Genomic DNA, 19,422 nt, shown 5'->3' on the forward strand with positions numbered 1-19,422 from the left:
CAGGATGGGGACCGCGTGATGCTCACTGTGCCTGGTTGGAGACACTACAAGATGTGGCTGCCAACCGATGTCAGTGGCGTCCCTGTTGTCAGTTTCTGTCCAGATTGCCTGAGTGAATGTCCGGAGGTGTAGGCACCTCGGAATGATTGTGGTAAGCTAGCACTAAGTCCCTTCCCCGTCTACCTTTATTCTTTTCTTTACAATAAGACTTTCAAATAAGTCATGGTTGTACGGCAGTGAAGCATCGGTGTTAAACATTAATGTCATGCTGTTGATGATGATGTTAATTTTGTCGAAAGCTACGGCTAAGGTTCCAGAATAAAACTCAGCCCTTTTCTCACTGCCTTGTGCGCTGGGCGCTCGAGCCAAAGACTTGGAGTGGGTTACTTCAGACAAGTCTCATTCTTCGGTCTGGGCAACACTACTCATGCAGCCTCGGACCCGTGGACAACCTAGTTCATTTTATCAGTCCCAACTCGATTTGTCTCAGTGACAGTCAGTACTTTACGTCCCTTTTTACTTCTGTCAATTGAGCAGAAGTGTAGAAAAATGAAAAAATAAACTCCCGGTCCGTTAGCTCCCAAATCCTGTCATCCACTTCAACGACGGGTGTGACATTTCGGAGAACAACTCATCTAGTCTCCGGCAACTGCGTAATGATCAACCGATCACGTTTCTCACTAGATTTCATCAGAGGAGGGAGAAAAGTTCGTTCGCACTTTTAAAAACCCCGGCAAGGGTTCTTGAAGGAGAGAGGACACGCGTGTCCATCTTCAGAGACTTACAAGATCTTATTGTGCGAGCCATTGACCTTTCAGTTTGATCACCGTCGCTTCTAACCTCTAAACGGCGATCATCCTATGCAGCGCCGTCACCACTCTCGCAAGTGTGAGTCGTGAAAATCAACCAGTGTGGGTTGTGCATTCATTGATCAAATTTTTTCTGATGGCGCCACACAGTCATAAGGCCAAATCTCGCCGTCTTGTGTCCAAAAAATTACTTTCGAGATGAATGTACTGACCGGGAGGTCCGGATTCCTCTCTTCTTCAAAGGTATTCCCAACATATCCTTACACTTATCCCACCCTTGTCATCGAATACCTGTAAAGCGAGTTCGTCAGACAAAAGTATCCGTCGGGGCTGACCACTATCAATCTTTTGTTCGATTTCGTAATCAACTCAATTACCGGAGAAGTTGTTTCTGTGCCTACTGTCCCTAGCATAAGCTTTCTTCTCCAGGAAGACCCTCGAAATATTGATTATGCAGACGCCGCCTAGTTCATATTCTATCCGATTGAGAAGCAGAATGTGATTTGGTGTGCGCTGAGTGCGTTCAAACTGTATTAGACTGGGTAAGTATACTTCCAAAAAACGCACTGATGTTATCACCTCGACTGGTGATGAACTGTCTTCCACCAGATCGCCCAGTTCAGCCAACATTCCAACGGCCATCACCCTGACTCATCAACATTCTCTTCAGTTGTTTAGGTGATTCTCCAAAGGTCTTGCTGGGAATCAACTTTCGTTTGGATACTTATAGAGATGACTCAGTGGTTAGAGAGCGAATTTACTGACCGGGAGGTCCGTGGTTCGAACCCAACCTCCGCCTCTCATTGACTTCTCCTGTCTAGACTTGGGCAGCCTGGCAGTATCCCAGCCCTCGTGTTCCCTTCGGGTGGCGTGGCAGCTAGGCACCGAAAGGGTGTTACAGCTAAACGATTAATTTTTATTTTTTTAAAAATAGTTTTTACCCAACTATGTTGTTGATTTTAGCGCTTGATAATATAGTCCTTATTTCCGTCCCTCATCTACTCCACAAGGACATCGGTGAACGTCGGCCATGGTCCATTGTGCTTCGTCGCTCCACAGACTAGATTACGTGTTGTTGACAATAGCGCATGGAGCAACATCGCGCCAGCCATCGGGGATGCGAAGAAGCGACAACCAAATGTTAAGACAGACTCCCGATCTGGCACATCTCAATCTGGCGGGGATGTTCAGAGCATGCTCATGTCGTTGAACAAATCGCTTTCTTCGAAACCGGCTCTCTGCATCCGTGTGTACACCCACAACAATAAAGGGAAAATAGGTAACTGATATTGAACAATCGATAAAGTTTCTTCAATATTTTTTTTCAAAAATAAATTTGGCGGGTGTTTTCGCGACCTTTTCTGGTCAGTCCGAGCCAGGAGTTCACAAATATTATTGACAATCAAGGTCGAAAGAAGTCTGTGGATGCAGACTAGTCAGATCACAATCCTTTGTAAGAAACGGTCACGTGTTTGGAAACTGATAGTCTCATCGCGCCCGTTGTACGGATTATTCGCAGCTACCTCCGACGAGGCTAAACATGTCAGATTGGCAGCCAGTCAAAGCAGATTACCCTACTACTTTTTTGTCTAGCTACCTTGTCGTACGCCCCACCTACTCTGCCCTGTCGAGAAGCGAACCGCTTTGCTTTAATCACGAATCTACACGGGTAACGGTGATACCACTGATGGGGATGCATGCGAGTTACTACTACTTTTTTCTCTAGCTGCCGTGTCGTACTACTGTCGAGGAGCGAACCGCCTTGCTTTAATCACGAATCTACAGGTGTAACGGTGATACTACTGATGGGGATGCATGCGAGTAGTATGTGTTGTTCTTGGAATTTCGCTTTGCGTCTCTTGAAAAGGGGAGATATCTTGCGGAATTTGTGGAGTCGCTTTGTAACACTTGCTTGGATTTGAGCAATGAATGATTGGAGTCAATGAACATCCAGGAAAGTTCAAGAAGACGTGTTCAAGAGAAGATGGATGTCCAGTTTCTATGAATAAGATGCAAATGAGAGTTTTGCTTAACAGTCCAATAGTCTATAACCTGTCAGTTGCCATTTTCTAATAAATAACTCCGCAGCGAAGGCCTTCTTCCTTTCACAGGTATCAGCTGAGTAAAATTGCCGTGTGATACAGACGCTGAGTCAGCTAGTCTGTAGTCAGTTCCATTTCGAAATGAAGACTTAGAAAGCTTCTTGCCCGGCTGGTTTTCGTAGGTTTGGCCTACGCACACTTAAAACTCGACAGTCTGACACATGACCGCTGGGTACGCAGACGTGATGTAAGTAGTATCCTACTTCACTTTGTCCACTTGTCTGGATCGTTTTCTTAGTTTTGTAAACTTTTGATGTGTACTGATCAGAAGAACCGGCTGCGTTTAACCTCAATAGCTTCTCAATCTAAAAACACGGGTTCCATAGAAGGAACATAACGACGCGACCATTCGGTAGGATTTAGGGTGTGATCCTCTTGAGTTGTTCCTTGCTTCACTGCAAAAGTTCACCACATGTCCTGTACTGGTGAATACCGGTTGTCCAAAGTGAAAAAAACGCACCTCAAACACATCACACAGGACCGATGAAGTTTTCTTCCAGCTTGAGGAGCTGCGTGTATGTTTCTCAGTGATTTAGAACTCTAATCTTCAGAAATTTCCCAGAAATTAGCGTAAGATGATCTATCGGATTAGTGATGAGCACCCGGCGTGAATTCACTGGACTTCATTACGTGCGATGGTTTTCTTAGCTCAGCAGGCTAATGACTGGAATGTTGCAGGAATGTTGAAGGATCCCCTAAGTTGGCACGTCGCCATAGACAAGTTGATTGAAACCTGTCGTCTTAGGTTGCAGCTGATGGTTACCGGGCTGCAGTCGATCGGGACCTTCCAAGCTAGCGTTTTGGGAAAAAAAGACCACCAAAAGTGCATAATGCGTATTGAACGCCCAAAACCAGATCGAAAACACGTGCAGCGCGTTGTATTTGGAGTGTATTAGGCGACAACATTCTGGAAATTCCGAGGCCTTCTGGACGCATCATTGGCAATCGCCATTCAGCGGATATTGAACCATGATTGGCTGACGGGTCAGATTGCTTGACCGGCAATCAGCCCGATCTTCTGGCCAATCGCGTGCGGGTTAGGCTTCTTGGCCGTAACAGGGCCTCACTACGAACAGTAAATAGGTTTTGATGAGGGAATCCGCCTAACAGGAAAGGCTTAATAAATGGCTCACACTCCAATGCTCGAACTCAGTTTCTTTTCGAAATTTTGAGCATAGATCCAACACGGTTAGGAAAAGACGAGAGATTGAAGTAAGTGCTTACTTCATTTGCTGAGTGTTACTCCACTGTTCATCTAGCCTAAGTAGTACTAACGTTCTCTGTTCAGATTGCATTACCTCTTCCGTTTTTTCTCTCCTCTTTACCTCAACAGGTGACAAGGTTTTGGTTGCTGTTGGAGGGCAGAAAAAGAAAGGCTGGATTGTCGGTACTCGTCAGCAGTCCAGAGATGGATGGCCACGTTTCGAGTCCAATAACATTGTTCTGGTGGATGATGAAGGCAATCCGCTTGGCACACGAATCCTGGTTCCCGTTCCGGCAAAACTGCGCAGTTTGTCCGGTGATATTAGCAAGATTTTGTCGATTGCGACTACGTTTGTATGAAGCAACAGGTCAATTATTGAACAATCAGCTGTTTTCCACATTGGCTCTAAGGGGAACCTCCGTTGGTCGCCTACCTTTTCGAGAGAAAACAATTCGACGTCGAAATATGCTTTGCTCGAGATAGCTCGATCGTTAAGGCGCGAACTAACTGACTGGAAGTTCCGAGATTCGAGCCCAACCTCGGCATCTCGACTGCTTCCCTCTGCGCTCTGGCAAGCTGGAAGCATCTCAGTCCTTGAGCTTCCTTCAGATGGCCTTGCCGGTGGATCATGTCATCCGAATTCTGTATGGTTGGCAGTATTTTGCCGGTCTATCAAGTGATACTCGCAAACTAAATCACATGGAAAAGTGATAGTTAGACCTCTCTTTTAGGAACCTTTCTTCAAGAGAGGGGGTCGTTTGTGTACTTTCTAGAGCAATGGTCATAATCTAAGTCGTTATGTTCAACGACTTTTCATCGAGACTAGATGATCACCTCGTTTTAACATTATCCTAACATTATCTTAACATTATCCTTGGCTATTCCAAGAACCGAGCTTGAAAACTGGCTTGCACACGCTTTGTCTCCAATTGGAAAGCCCTTACTGACAGCAGCACAGACCCAAGCAGCTCTACCAACAAACTAGATACTACTGAATTAACCGAAGTCAGAGAAACTCCGACAGACTACTGTAGTAGTGTGTCCATCTGGCGAAAATTCATCTGCATTATGAATCATACTTATATTCCTATCTCAGTTTTGAGAACGAAGAAGCTAGCGAACAAAACTTGTTTCCTGTGATTGTTCATCTTGGCTAGTACATCACAAATTTATATGGTAGCAGAAATCATGTGGAAAAGGTTAAGATCGGGGCTACATACAATTTAGAGAAATAGAAATCAAAGGAAGAGGGGGTTGGATGAGGCATAGGTCAATGGGTCACGGAATCAGGTAAGTGACGTCAATGTCAGACACACCTGTGGGACCGGATGTTTCGTAGGCCAGTTCAAGTTCAGAGGTCGCACAAGTTTCTTTTGGATGCAAAGTTGCGGATCCAGCAGTCGGATTCCAATCGCCTCTGCGATCGATAGTAGTCTGGATCTTACCAGTCGTGGTCCGTTCAGAGGTACCCGGCATATGATGGTGAAAGCTTGTTCCTTGTCCATGACATGACCAGTTTCGGCCAAATGTGATGCAATCGCGCTTGAGCCTGGTTTCTTTCCACTACCGCCACCACTCTCAGTTTTGCACCCAGCTGAAGTACATACGGTTATCTTGGTGCAATGGACTCAAAAAGGCCTCGTTCTCACCAAACATCGGTAGTGACCGACTCACTCAGGGTATTTTAATCAATTTCGTTATAGTTAACCTTCATCGTAACGAAGAACTTCGCTTGAAATTGTGATAGCATTTTCTCCATATCAGATTTATTTTTTAGCGATTCGTTTTGGTCATAGTACGCTTACTCAGATTTGTGAGTGAAATTTCAAATTCATTCAAAACTTTGCCGGTTTCGTTAGCAGATGACCAAAGTCTCGTTCTTAGTGAATTTTTTACTAATTCGTGCAGATAAAATTACAACCGTCGTCTTTCGAGATCAAGTTCTCACGCGAAGTGGAAAACCATTACCTTGGACAGGAAGCTACCATAAAAAGGCGTTTTTGTTGTTCGGGAAAATTATTTGCAAACTGTCTGCTAGAATATTTACCGCAAATCTTTTGAGATCTCGATTTGAGCTTTGACAAGAAAAACAATTTCCCAAAGCTGAACCCCTCTAGAAACATCCATGACAAGATCGATACTAGGAAGTGGTCCGAGATTAGCAAGGCTATGCACGGTAACCTTTATACTGATGTATAAAAAAGGAAACCCATTTAAAAAATTGTGAAGTTTATGCTTGCACTGTGCATCAAGTGTGTTGGGCGAAATTCACTCCCGAGATTCTTACAAACAAGGTTAATTCCAATTTGAGTTCAGGTAGAAAAAACTGCGCCTACCTGCTGAGCCCCAAGAAGGGCCGAACCGGTCCTGGACTGTCGAAGAGTTTTTTTAGCAACCTTGTGTATTTCCTTTTACGTAACTATAACGATCCATCTCGAAACAATCAATAATGCTTAGCTTCTCCAAAAAAGGAAAGGAGAGCAGAAGTCTCTTAAGTTATCCCTTTGGAATTCCCTATACAACCTTAAGAGTTCCACCAAGGTGGATCCGACTGGGTTGCACTTCAACCAGGGAATTCCCTGATTACCATTTTCGAATGTCATGAATTCCATCCCGACCAAATTAAGAAAATGCACAGCAGAATTCAACACTGAACTTGATGACAGGTTGTTTCACAAATCGACTTTTGATGCATGGATCCAAGTTTATCGCTTCTCTGATAACCTTTAGTCGCATGTGTAGTTGACTTAGCGACAGACTCATCATTTCCTTATTCCAAAAGACAATTATCAATGTGTCATCGTCTTCAGTATGCTTAAGCCACTGAGTTTCATTAACAGTCTGTAATCCTGTGATGAGGTTCCAAAAATGACTGCAAGAAATTCAGCTGGTCGTTTTTTTTCAGGCGTAGATTATTCCACTGTCCAAAAGCAATCAGATAATCTGACTTATCCTTCATCGTCTATTACAATTTACCAGTTTCAAGAAAAAATGTTTTTTTCTGATTAAAACTCTACTAAACTAAGCTTTTCTCTCTGAAGAAAATTAAACTACAAATGGCCTCTTCTAGGAGGGACTTCTCCTCAGGAAGGGGGAATCCTCACTTGACCACACAAAATCGATTCGTTTTGATGCTAGTTCCTCTTTGGATGGGAACAATGAAAAACAAATTGATTTGCACATGAGCGTTTTTGTCGATGTAAGGCTTAATATCATTGGGACTGTGTAGGGTTTCAAGCGGGCGGCAAAATAAAGCCAATACCTAGCAGTAATTTACGGCACAGGTACTGATGGCTCGCTCCGGAATATTCGGTTGATTTGAGGTTGAAGAAAGCAGGACTAGTAGTCTTTCAGTTGTAACCTCCTTTTGGTGCCTAGCTGATATGGTGTCCAAAGGAAGCACAAGGGCTGGGATACTGTGTCCGGAATACTCGGTTGATTTGGGATTGAAGAGAGCATGACTAGTGGTCTTTCAGTTGTAACATCCTTTTGGTGCTCAGCTGATAGGCTATCCAGAGGAAGCACAAGGGCTGGGATACTGTCAGGTTGCCCTAGCCTAGACAAGAGCAGTCTAGATCCCGGAGTTGCGTTTGAACCACGAATTTTCTGGTTAATTAATTTTGCGTGTTGACCACTGAGAAATCCAAGCATGGATTGTGCGAAGCTGGTTTGCCATATCCATGTTTTCTCAATGAATAGAACGTCCCCAATTTTTGACAAAAACACGGCGACTGCGTCTAGCTGATGAGCTTCAAGAAGGGCGAATCCGGTCGTGGGCTGTCGAAGAGTTTTCGGCAACCTTGTGAGTCCATATGAATCCAGTTTTCAATGGAGATTTCGCCTTGCCAATGGAGCGAATCTATGCTGAAAGAACGAGGCGCCGTACAGCTGTTTCATCCTTCTTGGGAACCCGTTAGTTCTCATTTCGCACGATATTTGGAGATAAATATTGGTGGGTGACAATGTCGCTTTGTTCCGGGCTTACCAAGCGGTAATCCCGCTGCATGCACTCAAAAGATTTTCAACCCCGGTGTGTGTATGTGGTGTACTGCTTTCGATGACGAATTTGTTCGCATGCCCCCAGGGGGTAGACTGTGCGCAAGTCTCCACAGAGATAAGATGCCTCTGACAATTCAAAACGTTTTTGATCCTGTCGTCGTAACAAACCTGTTAATTCAAAAAGCATCTTCTCTGCCGCACCGTGTTCACCCGACAGACGTTTCGTATCCATTGATCTCTTGCCAGAAAAACGGTCTCTCCACGGAGAGGTCCCAACAAACTTATCCAATAGCCACTCAGTAATGCGAAACAGAGGCTGCCTCAGGAAACAGGCCAGTGTTGACTGCTCTTTGTGAAGTCACCTCAGTCACAAACAGGGCGACTGGTTTTATCTTTGAATATTCGAAGCTGGCCTTGGTAAACTTACTCAAACTGTCCCATCTGATGTGAAAACAGCTGCTCACTTAGTTGGTGATCTATGAAACTTGATGTGGAGTCTTCTTTCCTAAAGAGGTTTAGAACGGCTAGAAATGACCACACACTGTGTTCTTTGAATTGAAGTAATGTGTGGCATAAAATCATTGCTACTTAGTGACTGCCAAGTGACGGCGTGATCGTATGAAACTTCTGCATAGTTTGTGGGATTGGGCCAGTCTTCAGTGGACCGCGGCACAGTGAGTTCTATGAAACCCACTTAAGGAGTCCCAACATACACTGGTGGTGATCTGCTGGCCTCGTATTTCAAAATACCTGAGCCCATAGCCAGGAAGTGACAGCAAAACAAACTGAAGTCCGAATCCAGTTCGGTTTGAATTTATCCGTGCAATCGAACAGGACAAGTACAGGCTGATAAAACAGGATGAGGTACATCCAAAAAAGTGCTCAGAAAAAAGTCGTCAGTGCTTCAGTGGGCACCATCGGCACGTACCTGGTAACAGAAGACAGACCAGCTAAAACACCAAAAAAATCGGCCAGTCATGGCGGCTCATTGAGTCGTGGTACCGAAATCCCGCCGAACTTCTACGCGTGTGCCACCTTTCTAGATATATATTGGCATTTTCCGACAACCTCGGTCAAGTGAATCGAGTGAAAACCAGGTGTCCGATTGCCTCTGCACTATGGACAGGTGAGTGAGTTCATTAGGACCTGAAGCAATGCCCATTAGCAACCGATACACTGCTCATTAATGGGAGAGTTCCGTTCGACCAACTAGGAGAACACCAGGTGTTTGACTGGAACCACTATCTTGCATAAAAACAACTGAGGCGATAAGAATGTGCCTTCAGATGCTCATCAGCACAACGATTGAAAGCGGGGGAATGATGATCTTGTTAAGGATGGAAATCTACAAAAGCTTAGCTGCTAGTTAAATTGCGTATTATCAAAAGATGAGTCAAATACGGTCATCATTATCTGTTGAACGACTATGATACTACTGACTTGGCACGGAGGATAAGGTGAACCTGAGTTAGTTTCGTCTCTCGGTGAACGCTTCAAGGCAGAGGGTCCCCGGCGGACATATAAACACCCGCTTGAGGGGTGTGTTCCCTGTTGGAGAGATTGGCACGATTGGATTAAGTGGACAACATTGACAAACAAATGTTCGCGCGAACATGTATCCAGGGCATATCAGCATTGATGCGCATGCGTTCTGCACCTTCGAAGTGCACTATTTAGGGCTTCATTATCCTTTAAAATCTCAGGGCAATGAGCTTCTCTGCAAAAGCCTTGATCATACTATGCGAGCTACATTGTTCCAGTATTGTACAGCCGCATGATTTGACAGCTTGTGGTGTGAGGGCCTGGAACATTATCAGGTCTTTTACCAACGACATCTCAAAACTCTAGCTGGAATCTACACATTTGGAATGAGTTAATCATGAAACAGGTCTCTGACGAAGCAAATACTATTCCACTTTAAAAATACATCCAACATTGTGGGCTCATGTGTGTGTGGGTTGCACATGCTGAGAACAGAGATGTTTATCGTGCTTAATTCGGACTAGCGAGACCCTAGGGTTGACAGAATTCAGCATAACGGAAGGGAATGAAGAATTGTGTGATAAGTGGGGGGTGCTGTTCGGTTTCCAGGACGGGGTCCATATAACCCTCCCTGTGTTTGGCTGGGGACATTTAAAGACGTGGCGGCTACCCGGTGTCAGTGGCTTTCATGCTATCAGTTTCTAGAGAATTCGGCATAACAGACGGGAATGAAGAACTGTGTGATAAGTGGAGGGGGGAAGTTGGTGCTGTTCGCTCTCCAAGACGGGGTCCACATAACCATCCCTGTGTTTGGCTAGAGACACTTAAAGACGTGGCGGGTGTCAGTGGCTTTCATGCTATCAGTTTCTATCTAGGTAACCTAGCTGAGTGGTAGTGGGCTGGCATAAGAGCACCCTACCTGTCACATATTCACTAATCTCTCCTTTGTAAGACTGTATTCGGGCAATATGACATGTTTGTACAACAATAAAGCACCAGTGCTCTCATCTGGTGTCACCGTTAACGTTGATGATGATCATCGTCACATTTTGCCGCAGGGACAGATTTTTCCGAGGTCCAAGGACCATTGCTACAAAAGAAGCCTTTGAGTTTGGCTTTTAGACATTGCTTATTCGATACAAAGACTTGAAGCGTCTGGAAAAATTTGGTCATCTATGCCACCGAAGGATAACACGTGTTATGACCGTTCAGCTATAACATCTTTTTCGGTGTCTAGCTGATACTACTTGAAGGTACCAGGAAGGCTCTGATACTGCCAGGTTACCAAATTCTATACAGGAGCATTCAAGACGCAGTGGTTCGGTTCCAACCGGAGGCCTTCTTGTCGATAAGATCTCGCCTTGACCACTGGACTATCTCGAGCTCTAAGACGCGTTATCTTGAGCCGCAGTTATGACAGACTTCCTGCGACGAATTACCGAGTATTCCACTCCAAACAGGAAAAGGTGGAACGTTCGCGGTAATGTGCAATGAACCTGACCACTGACACCTATTGGCATCACAGGAGACCCCCCTTAAACCCGCAGTTGTGACATCCTTCCTCGCTGATAAGCCCCAAGAAGTGCGGACGAGCGCTCAAACGAATTTTTCATACGCCGGGAAAATATCGACCTGGACAAACAAGGCTTTCATGCTATCAGTTTCTATCTAGGTAACCTAGCTGAGTGGTAGTGGGCTGGCATAAGAGCACCCTACCTGTCACATATTCACTAATCTCTCCTTTGTAAGACTGTATTCGGGCAATATGACATGTTTGTACAACAATAAAGCACCAGTGCTCTCATCTGGTGTCACCGTTAACGTTGATGATGATCATCGTCACATTTTGCCGCAGGGACAGATTTTTCCGAGGTCCAAGGACCATTGCTACAAAAGAAGCCTTTGAGTTTGGCTTTTAGACATTGCTTATTCGATACAAAGACTTGAAGCGTCTGGAAAAATTTGATCATCTATGCCACCGAAGGATAACATGTGTTATGACCGTTAAGCTATAACATCTTTTTCGGTGTCTAGCTGAGACACTACCTGAAGATACCAGGAAGGGAAGTGGGAGGGTGAAGTGTTGTAACTGGTTAAAGATGAAGTTAATGGAGAAAGTTCAAGAATACGAAAGGGAACCACGTTTTGGGTTTGGCTTACCTGCACTGTACATGTGCATAAAGTAGGAATGGATTACCGGGTGGCGTAGATTGCCTTGACTTACAGGACGAAATCTCCATTAAAATTCTAGTCTCTTCACATTACTAACAATGTATAAGTAGCTCAGGGGAAGAATAATTTCACATGATGAATGAGACAACCATCTGAGAAGTCATCACTCCAGGAGCCAGTCAACCCGTGTGACCAAGTGACTGGCGTTTTCAGCTGTCCAAGTGTGATCATGCTGTTGCTCAGCCGCTCTTGGTTGGACGTTTAAGGACTCGAAACTCCCTGAACTTTCGTGAAATGTGATCTGTGGAAAACCTATGAGGACGAAACATTTATACAGCGCTCCCCAGATCTTCAGCGTGGATTTTTTCTCATTAACTGGAAGAAATCAACATTAGTAGACGATTTGATAGATCACGATTTACGCTGTCAAGTACACATAGCGCGAACGAAAAAAACACACTTGGGGACGGTGTCTTTCCCTCAATGCTGTGTACACCTGGACCTCTCTTTTCAATATCTTTTGCCTCCTACACAATTTGCGAAAATATCCTTTGTGCCACTAGACAAAACTGATGACCGGACCACGTTAAAAAGCACACGATTAGCTCAATAATAGAATCGGCAGAGACAAACTGTTGTGCCGTCAGAGAGAGGTGCGGCGAATAAGCTACAAAGTTAAGGTACATCGTCATAACGGAGGGTGCCTCCTTGGTAGTTCTGTCGGTGGGGTAGCCGTTCGGTCAGTGTTCTGTCTTCAGGCCTGTTTTATCACCCATAATACCTGTATAATGGCGTGTTAGTTCAATCCACTCTACTAGGTTTGACGGTATGACAATGAATGCGTCTTTCTGAATGCTGCTCACTGATGTATTTAGGGGAGAATTTGATTGCGGTCAAATGCGTTGCTCGATAGATTCGATCTACCTCTGTTAATGAACGTTGTTCACCATGGGGGCAATTCCATTGTGAACCGAATGAACCTTATCCATCCGTCAATCGAGTAATCTGTAAGGTAAGGTTTGAACAGTGGTTTCCACTTTCTTAGCGTCGGCTTTGTCATGTGTCACAATGGGCCATTTAAATGCGGTAAAATGAGTCAAGACATTGTATGAGATTCCAAGAGCACTGGGCCCCGAAAGGAGTCCAAGGTGATAAAAATGCCTCGATGGAAGACGGTTTTCTAGAGTCGTACTTCAAGAAATGCGTGTAGACCCCATGAACTAAAGATTTCATCTTAATCTGCGCAGTGACGGGCAAAAACTATAAAATGCCTGAGACTGGGGGTTCCCCATCGATGCCCCGCGTTCCTAATTGATCACTCGATGGTGATTCTTCCTTCAAGGGTTGGGTCATGTTCATCTTTCACGGCGATGCCGCAGAGCTGGATTTACGACGGGGTGACCATGTTTTGCAGTAAAGCGCCATTTGTCATCTAAAACTACCAGCGACAGCAGTTGAAGAACACACCCCAACATGACGAGTAATTTACCAAACCGGCCGGATCTACCCAAATCTCTCCTTCTCAAAAATTTGCCATCAGATTACGCGCTCCCGCTCTGTGCAGGCAGAAGCAATTCAGCGCACGCCTGAATTACCATGGTCGCATCCGTCCGTAAGCAGACACTGTGATGGTAACATCAAGTTAGAGAGCTCATCCACAATCGGCATTCAAGATATGTTCAGGTGTTTGTTTTCATTTAGCTGGGGTCGTTATAAGCTACAAAAACGCCAGCTTTCGCAGAGGATGTAAACGAATATAACTGGAAATGGACGAATCGGACCGATGACAAATAATGGAATGTGGATTTAAGGAAAAATGCATACTTCAAACAAAACGGAGTATCGTTAGGGGATCAGAGACGATTCGAAATGCCACTTTTGTAGATTCTAATCTCGGTCAGAACTGAGAGCGAGAAGGTTACAAAGTAACCGTTTGTATACCAAGTTTTTTGGTCGCCTGGGTTGCACAATTTGACGAAGTACTCGACAACCAGTCTTAGCCTCAAACAAATTTGATTTTGACGGGAGACTCAACTGAATCCCAGACAAATCACCTGTTTATCGCATTCGCACGAAAGAAGTCTCACGTTTCAGATGGTGCGATATTCTAGATAAGGCAGTATGTCTCTGGTTTCACCTTCAACTGACCAAATTCCCAGTTAGGATTGGTCAGAAACGTCCCAGATAACGCCCACTCTGAAGGAGTAATAAGCTCGAATTTTTGTAACCAGCTTCAGTGAGAAAATGACATCGGTTCAGAGGTTCACTGAGAGGCAGAGATCCGTGGGAATTCGTTTCAAGCCATATCCAAGCACCCGTTAAGTATTTTTCCGATTAGGGGGGAGGGGGGTAAAACGTAAAACGCAACAAATTCTTTCTGAAAAAAGAACTTTTCCAAAAAGACAACTTGAACTTATGAGCATGCAATACGAGTCCCGTGTGGTCAAGAAAAAAACCCGAAGGAACACGAAATAAAACTAACAGAACGAAAAACAGGTAGAAAATCTGTGCGGAAGGAGCAAGAAGAACATCACAAGGATTACTAATTCACTGCAGATGTTGAAGGTGTATTGTACAGTGTTGTCCGCAAGCTTCCTTCAACGCCCCGGCAAGATGTGATCTGGGTGGTGAGGCGAGAAAAACAGCGAAAAACGATTACTACTCGCGGAGAGTTGAGTAATCGATATGCTAGTTCCAAAGTGATGCGAGCAAATGAGGAATAGTAGGTATTTTGGGGCCGGAAACTGGTACCACTGTCACCAAAGTCCAGATAATTCACCGGTTCGATAGCCCTAAGAGACACGAGAACTGGAAAAAGGCCTGCCGTCCAAGAATCCACGACGACTGTTTTCCCGATTTGCGACACTGAAAACGTGGCTGCGCTGTTCTGCCGGTGATTAGAAAAATCTGACACATAGTTTGCCATAATTTGACCACCGAAAGTAAGACGAAAGAGTCGTGCTGTTCATTCTCGGAGACGATAATCGCCGCGACAGTGACCGACTGACACGTGGAAACTCTCTCGGCCGCCGCCGCCGCCAGGTGCGCGACCTTGAAAGGGAGAACCAGGACCCCCTTTTCCTCCACAATAGTCTCTCTCAAGAATTCTGATAATCATATTCGGATGTCTTTCAGACTCAGTTTACCAGCAAATCTGCGACAGACATTCGCTGAACGGGACAGACCTGCAAAATTATTGCCAGCCTGTGACGTAAGTATTAAGCAATGAAAATATCTTTGCACATATGAGCTAAAGCTGACGGCCCGCCACAAAACATGATCATTTGTCACCAAGATGTACCTTGGGCATCAAAACTTTTTTACCTTTCCCAGACCTAAAAGTTCATCGTTTTTTATCACCCGTTCTTTTCTCTCCGTAGTTGAAGTGGAGAGCTCACACGAATCAAGCACGCAAGGCAATTTTGAGAACAAAACTGTTTTGTAAGAATGCGAAAAGATAGCCTCTACTGTACAGTTCGATCACTGGGCTGGTCACTTTAGTTGCCGACTTCGTGAGGCGAAGCAGTGCAGAACTTCTCGTTGGCACACTGATGGTGAAATCTAAGCAACTGAACTAGCTGGCCCGGAAAATGAACCGAATGTCTAGCGTCTCATCGTTCACAACCCGGCCATAGAATTGAAATTTTATAAGTTGGAAAAGAAAAAACTGAATTCGAAACGCTGTGAACTTACGGTAAGTTGGATACAGCCAAGTAGTGGAGGTCAGGCAGTTGAGGAACTATCTGTTCGAGCATTCTCACTTCAGATTCCTCGCTTATTTGACCGCCTAAATCAAGCGTCTGGAGACGATGGAAGCGGCCCAGTTGGGAAAGTATCGAAGTCGTGGAGCACTCGCCACTGTCAGGGGATGGATTCGTTTTGCGCAGCGGGAAGCTAAGGTACAACAAGGTGTGCGTGGGTGTATTCGCGAGAAGACGCGCCAGTAGAGTCGTAGATTGAACCATCCAGGAGAAGTTTATTCGTCTCAGATGAAGTTCGGTTAACGGAAAGCCGGAACCTGACAGTAAAAAACGAAGCGGAAGGTGGTGAGCTCACAAGGAGAAAAACTAGCCAACTAATGCAGTACCGTGTGGGGAAAAGCGAAACCTTGATCAGGCAGAACCTAAGCAAGTTGAATTACATAAAGCAAAGAGAGTGGAGTGATGAATTAATCGGTCAGATTGCGAAAGTTCACTGAGACAGCTGATCACCAACGTCTCATAATGGAAGGAAGAAGAAAATAGTGGTATAGAAGGGGGACCTAGGGCTAGCCTAATACTGGGGCTACCCACACATCCAACATACAGTCAGATAATATTGAGAGAAACTAACAGTATAACACTACTGGCATCGGTTAGCCGCCATATTGTTCAATGTCTCCAGCCGAACGCAGAAAGAGTCACGTGGACCCCAGGAGGACGAACCGCGCCAACTACACCCGAAGAAATCAGAAAACCATTCATTCCCGTCAACCATGTCATGTTCTGTCCCTCTCTAGGTTCCCATCACTCCGAAGTACCTACGGAAAACAATGCGCTGTGGTCGGAAGACGGTAAACTGGCATGCGAAACATGGCCCGGCCACCAGACAGCCTGCAGAGCTGGTTCCCTTTGCGAGCGAGTGGGGATATGACGGTGGTACCACAAAGGTTGGTGTAAACTCCGTTACCAAAGACCATGGGGACAACCAATCATATCACAACATGACGAGCTCTCTCACCCTCCATAATGATGTTATGAATGGCTTTCAATGCAGCTGAGTTGGTGCATGCCTATACCAGGAAATACCGCTGTCAAGAAGGTTACTAGATGCGTCGTGGCTGGAGGAACGAATGAGATCAACCGGCGATTCTGACAATCTTGTTGTACTGCAGCCTGCACGTGCCTGTGTAGTGTCGAGCAAAAGTCGTACAACTTTGTGACTGTCACCCGCACGAATATTTCCACAGCGCTTCATGGATATAAACCTGTTACTCTGCCGATCGCGCTTCATGGGCAGAAGCGAATCAGGAAGGCCCTGCGACCGCAGAACACTACTTGAGATTTGTTAGTAGCCAAATGGAAAAGCCAAACGATTCCACTCGCCGCGAAAGGTCGTAGCGGTGGCTCTTGTAACAATCTTCCCCATGTTCGAAGGCAGTGTTCTGCTCTATCCACTGTCATTTTAGGATGCCATCTACGTGTGATTAGATTGTTAATACGACTATCGGTGCTGCATAACAATCTACCTGCAACCTTACTTTTTGCTAGCTAGTATTTGCCCGCAACCTTTCACGTACTTTTTACTGTTGGCGTTTGATGTGCCACGTGTTGATGCTTCTCCATCGGTAACTGTTTGTATCCGGACCGATTTCTAGTCTGTATCTATATCGAGCCATCTATACCACCTGAGAGCTCTACAACCTTACCCTGGCTTTCCTCTCTAACATTGTTGACTAAACACCCACGTGTCGTCTTTTAAGTGTTATCTTCGTCTATTTCAGTGACTGTCCCGCGTTCCGAGCAGAGGGTGGTGGGTCTTACCAACCTCATGGGTTCGTGCAGTTTTTCTTGTTGGTTACAGGAAGGAAAAAACTGACGCCTGGTGTATATCCACATTTTATCCCGTTGAATCGGGAACTTTGGAAACAAGGTTTAATTTCGAGCCCGGATATGTCATGATAACACTGTCCGAATACTGGACCTGTCGTCAACACCATCCGGTGTCCCAAATCGAGTTTGGTTTGTTCGTCGAGCAAAAGCATTGTACACTAGTTTCTATTTAAGGTATCTTGCAATATTCAAGTGCAGGTCTTTCATTCATGTTGAAGATGGTGACACTGCCGAAGGTGATGTTCTATGATGCCCTGGTACAGGGTTATGGGCAGTTTTACGCGGAAAATGCTTGGTCTGTTGCTTCCCAATCAATTTGAAACGCTATTTAGATTTTGAAACCATACAGTGACGGCCGGGCAAACATCTTTCACACTAAGTTTGCTAATCCTTGCATGCAATTCATAATAGCCCGTCTGCTTGATGAAAAAATGCCTTCCGTGAAGCACCGGTCGTTTTCGTTCATGGCTTGACGGAAGACTTACTGTTGCGGCCAGCCTTCGCACAGATCTGGTTAACACCAGCTTCATTCTCAAACAAGTGTTCTTTGCATAATTTGCTGTTTTTTTTGTATATTGCATATCACTCTCCCTGCTTGGTCCTTTTTGAAAACTCAGTTTTACAAGAAGTCCCAATAACTGAAGCGGGTGCTGTGCAATTTTCTTCCTGGCTAAAAATCAGTCGGCTCTTGGTGATCATTCACCGTTTCGACTGCCTTCTGACTGGTCGTCACCTGATCCATCGTCACGTGGTCTAAGACGAACCAGCAGACCTGAATTTCGTGAAAAACCATCGTTATCTGCTGGTCACTGTTACACCCATCGGAGGCGAAAGTGATTTACAGCAGAGGATTAGTTTTCTCCTCATGAATCCAGAGAGTGGAGTTTATGCGGGAGTAGGACCAAGCAGTGGTTACCTGGTATACCATTTTACACAGGGTGTGAGATGGCCGAAGTGGTTAGGGCGCGAATTTACTGACCGGAAGGTCCATGGTTCGAATCCGACCTCTGCCTCTCGGCTTTCCCTGTCTTGGCTTGGGCAACCTGACAGTATCCCAGCCCTCATGCCTCCTTCGAATGGCATGGCAGGTAGGCGCCGAAAGGGTGATACAGCTGAACGATTTTTTTCATTTTACACAGAAATCTAATTCACCTGGCAACAAAAAGCTTGAGGTACATTCGGGAGAAAACAATCCACTCTAGGTTCAACATTTTGATCCAAGAGCGCACGAACGGGGACGTGCATGATATAATGATGTGGCTTCATCATTCTCCTACGAAAGTATAACCATGATATTGACGGTCTCTAAGAGCCTTACACTTCTTGACTGCACCGAAGGAAAATCCCTTTATCCTTGGGGGACGAAACCACCGCATCTCTTGTCACTTGATTTTCTAAGAACCTCGTTAAATCAGCAACAATCCCAAGGCGTTCTTTCAGGTGGAAAAAACGTTAGGTCGCTTTTTTGCATGACGCTGCTGCTGTGATAGTCCACTGCATAGTTGTATAATTGAAAGACAGCCTCTGAACAGAGATGTGAGTTGTTTTCAGGTTTTCGATGCTGGATAACTCCAACGCACTGGTAACCAGGTGACTATAAAACGGGAATCTGTTTTTGCATCAGATACCGCAGTTGCATAAAACACTCAGCAACTGTGGTAGCCATATTCTCCGGCAGGTTCTACTTAAATCGGTGCATCGTCTACCGAGGTGAATGTCGTTCTCCGTGCCTCCTTGGGAACGGGGCAACCCCACGATGCGGATAACATATGACTTGGCCGAAGGGTGTGAAAGCGATGGCGAGATAGCTGAAGTGGTAAGGGCGCGGATCTACTATTCGGAAGGTCCGTGCTTCGAATCCAACCTCTGCCTCTCGACATCCCCCGGCTAGGCTTGGGCAACCTCGTGCTTCCTTTTGGTAGCATGGCAGCTAGGTGCCGAAAGGGTGTTACAGCAAAAGCGATTACGAAGTGCTTTGTAGCTGGTACGGTCCTGGTACGGGCTCTCCCTGCACTTCGCAGGAGGCTAACCGATCCCCTTGGTGTTCGTGCTATCCGTTTCTT

At 45.4% G+C, this 19,422-nt stretch overlaps 2 protein-coding genes across 2 annotated transcripts in view; one reads left to right on the forward strand and one right to left on the reverse strand.

The window, feature by feature from the left end:
* Positions 1 to 4,495, forward strand: part of T265_03224 (hypothetical protein) — a gene marked incomplete at both ends in the record, with an annotated part of 33,129 nt that extends 28,634 nt beyond the window's left edge. The window contains 2 exons of the mRNA XM_009167657.1: positions 1,788 to 2,088; positions 4,245 to 4,495. Of these exons, the coding sequence (XP_009165921.1) occupies positions 1,788 to 2,088; positions 4,245 to 4,474 (531 nt within the window). The remainder of the gene's footprint in view (positions 1 to 1,787; positions 2,089 to 4,244) is intronic.
* Positions 1 to 19,422, reverse strand: part of T265_13192 (hypothetical protein) — a gene marked incomplete at both ends in the record, with an annotated part of 68,407 nt that overhangs the window by 35,995 nt on the left and 12,990 nt on the right. Inside the window, 3 exons of the mRNA XM_009167709.1 lie at positions 5,432 to 5,728; positions 14,428 to 14,560; positions 15,462 to 15,786. Of these exons, the coding sequence (XP_009165973.1) occupies positions 5,432 to 5,728; positions 14,428 to 14,560; positions 15,462 to 15,786 (755 nt within the window). The remainder of the gene's footprint in view (positions 1 to 5,431; positions 5,729 to 14,427; positions 14,561 to 15,461; positions 15,787 to 19,422) is intronic.

This window comes from Opisthorchis viverrini (genome assembly GCF_000715545.1).
Source record: "Opisthorchis viverrini unplaced genomic scaffold opera_v5_45, whole genome shotgun sequence".
Taxonomy (NCBI): domain Eukaryota; kingdom Metazoa; phylum Platyhelminthes; class Trematoda; order Opisthorchiida; family Opisthorchiidae; genus Opisthorchis; species Opisthorchis viverrini.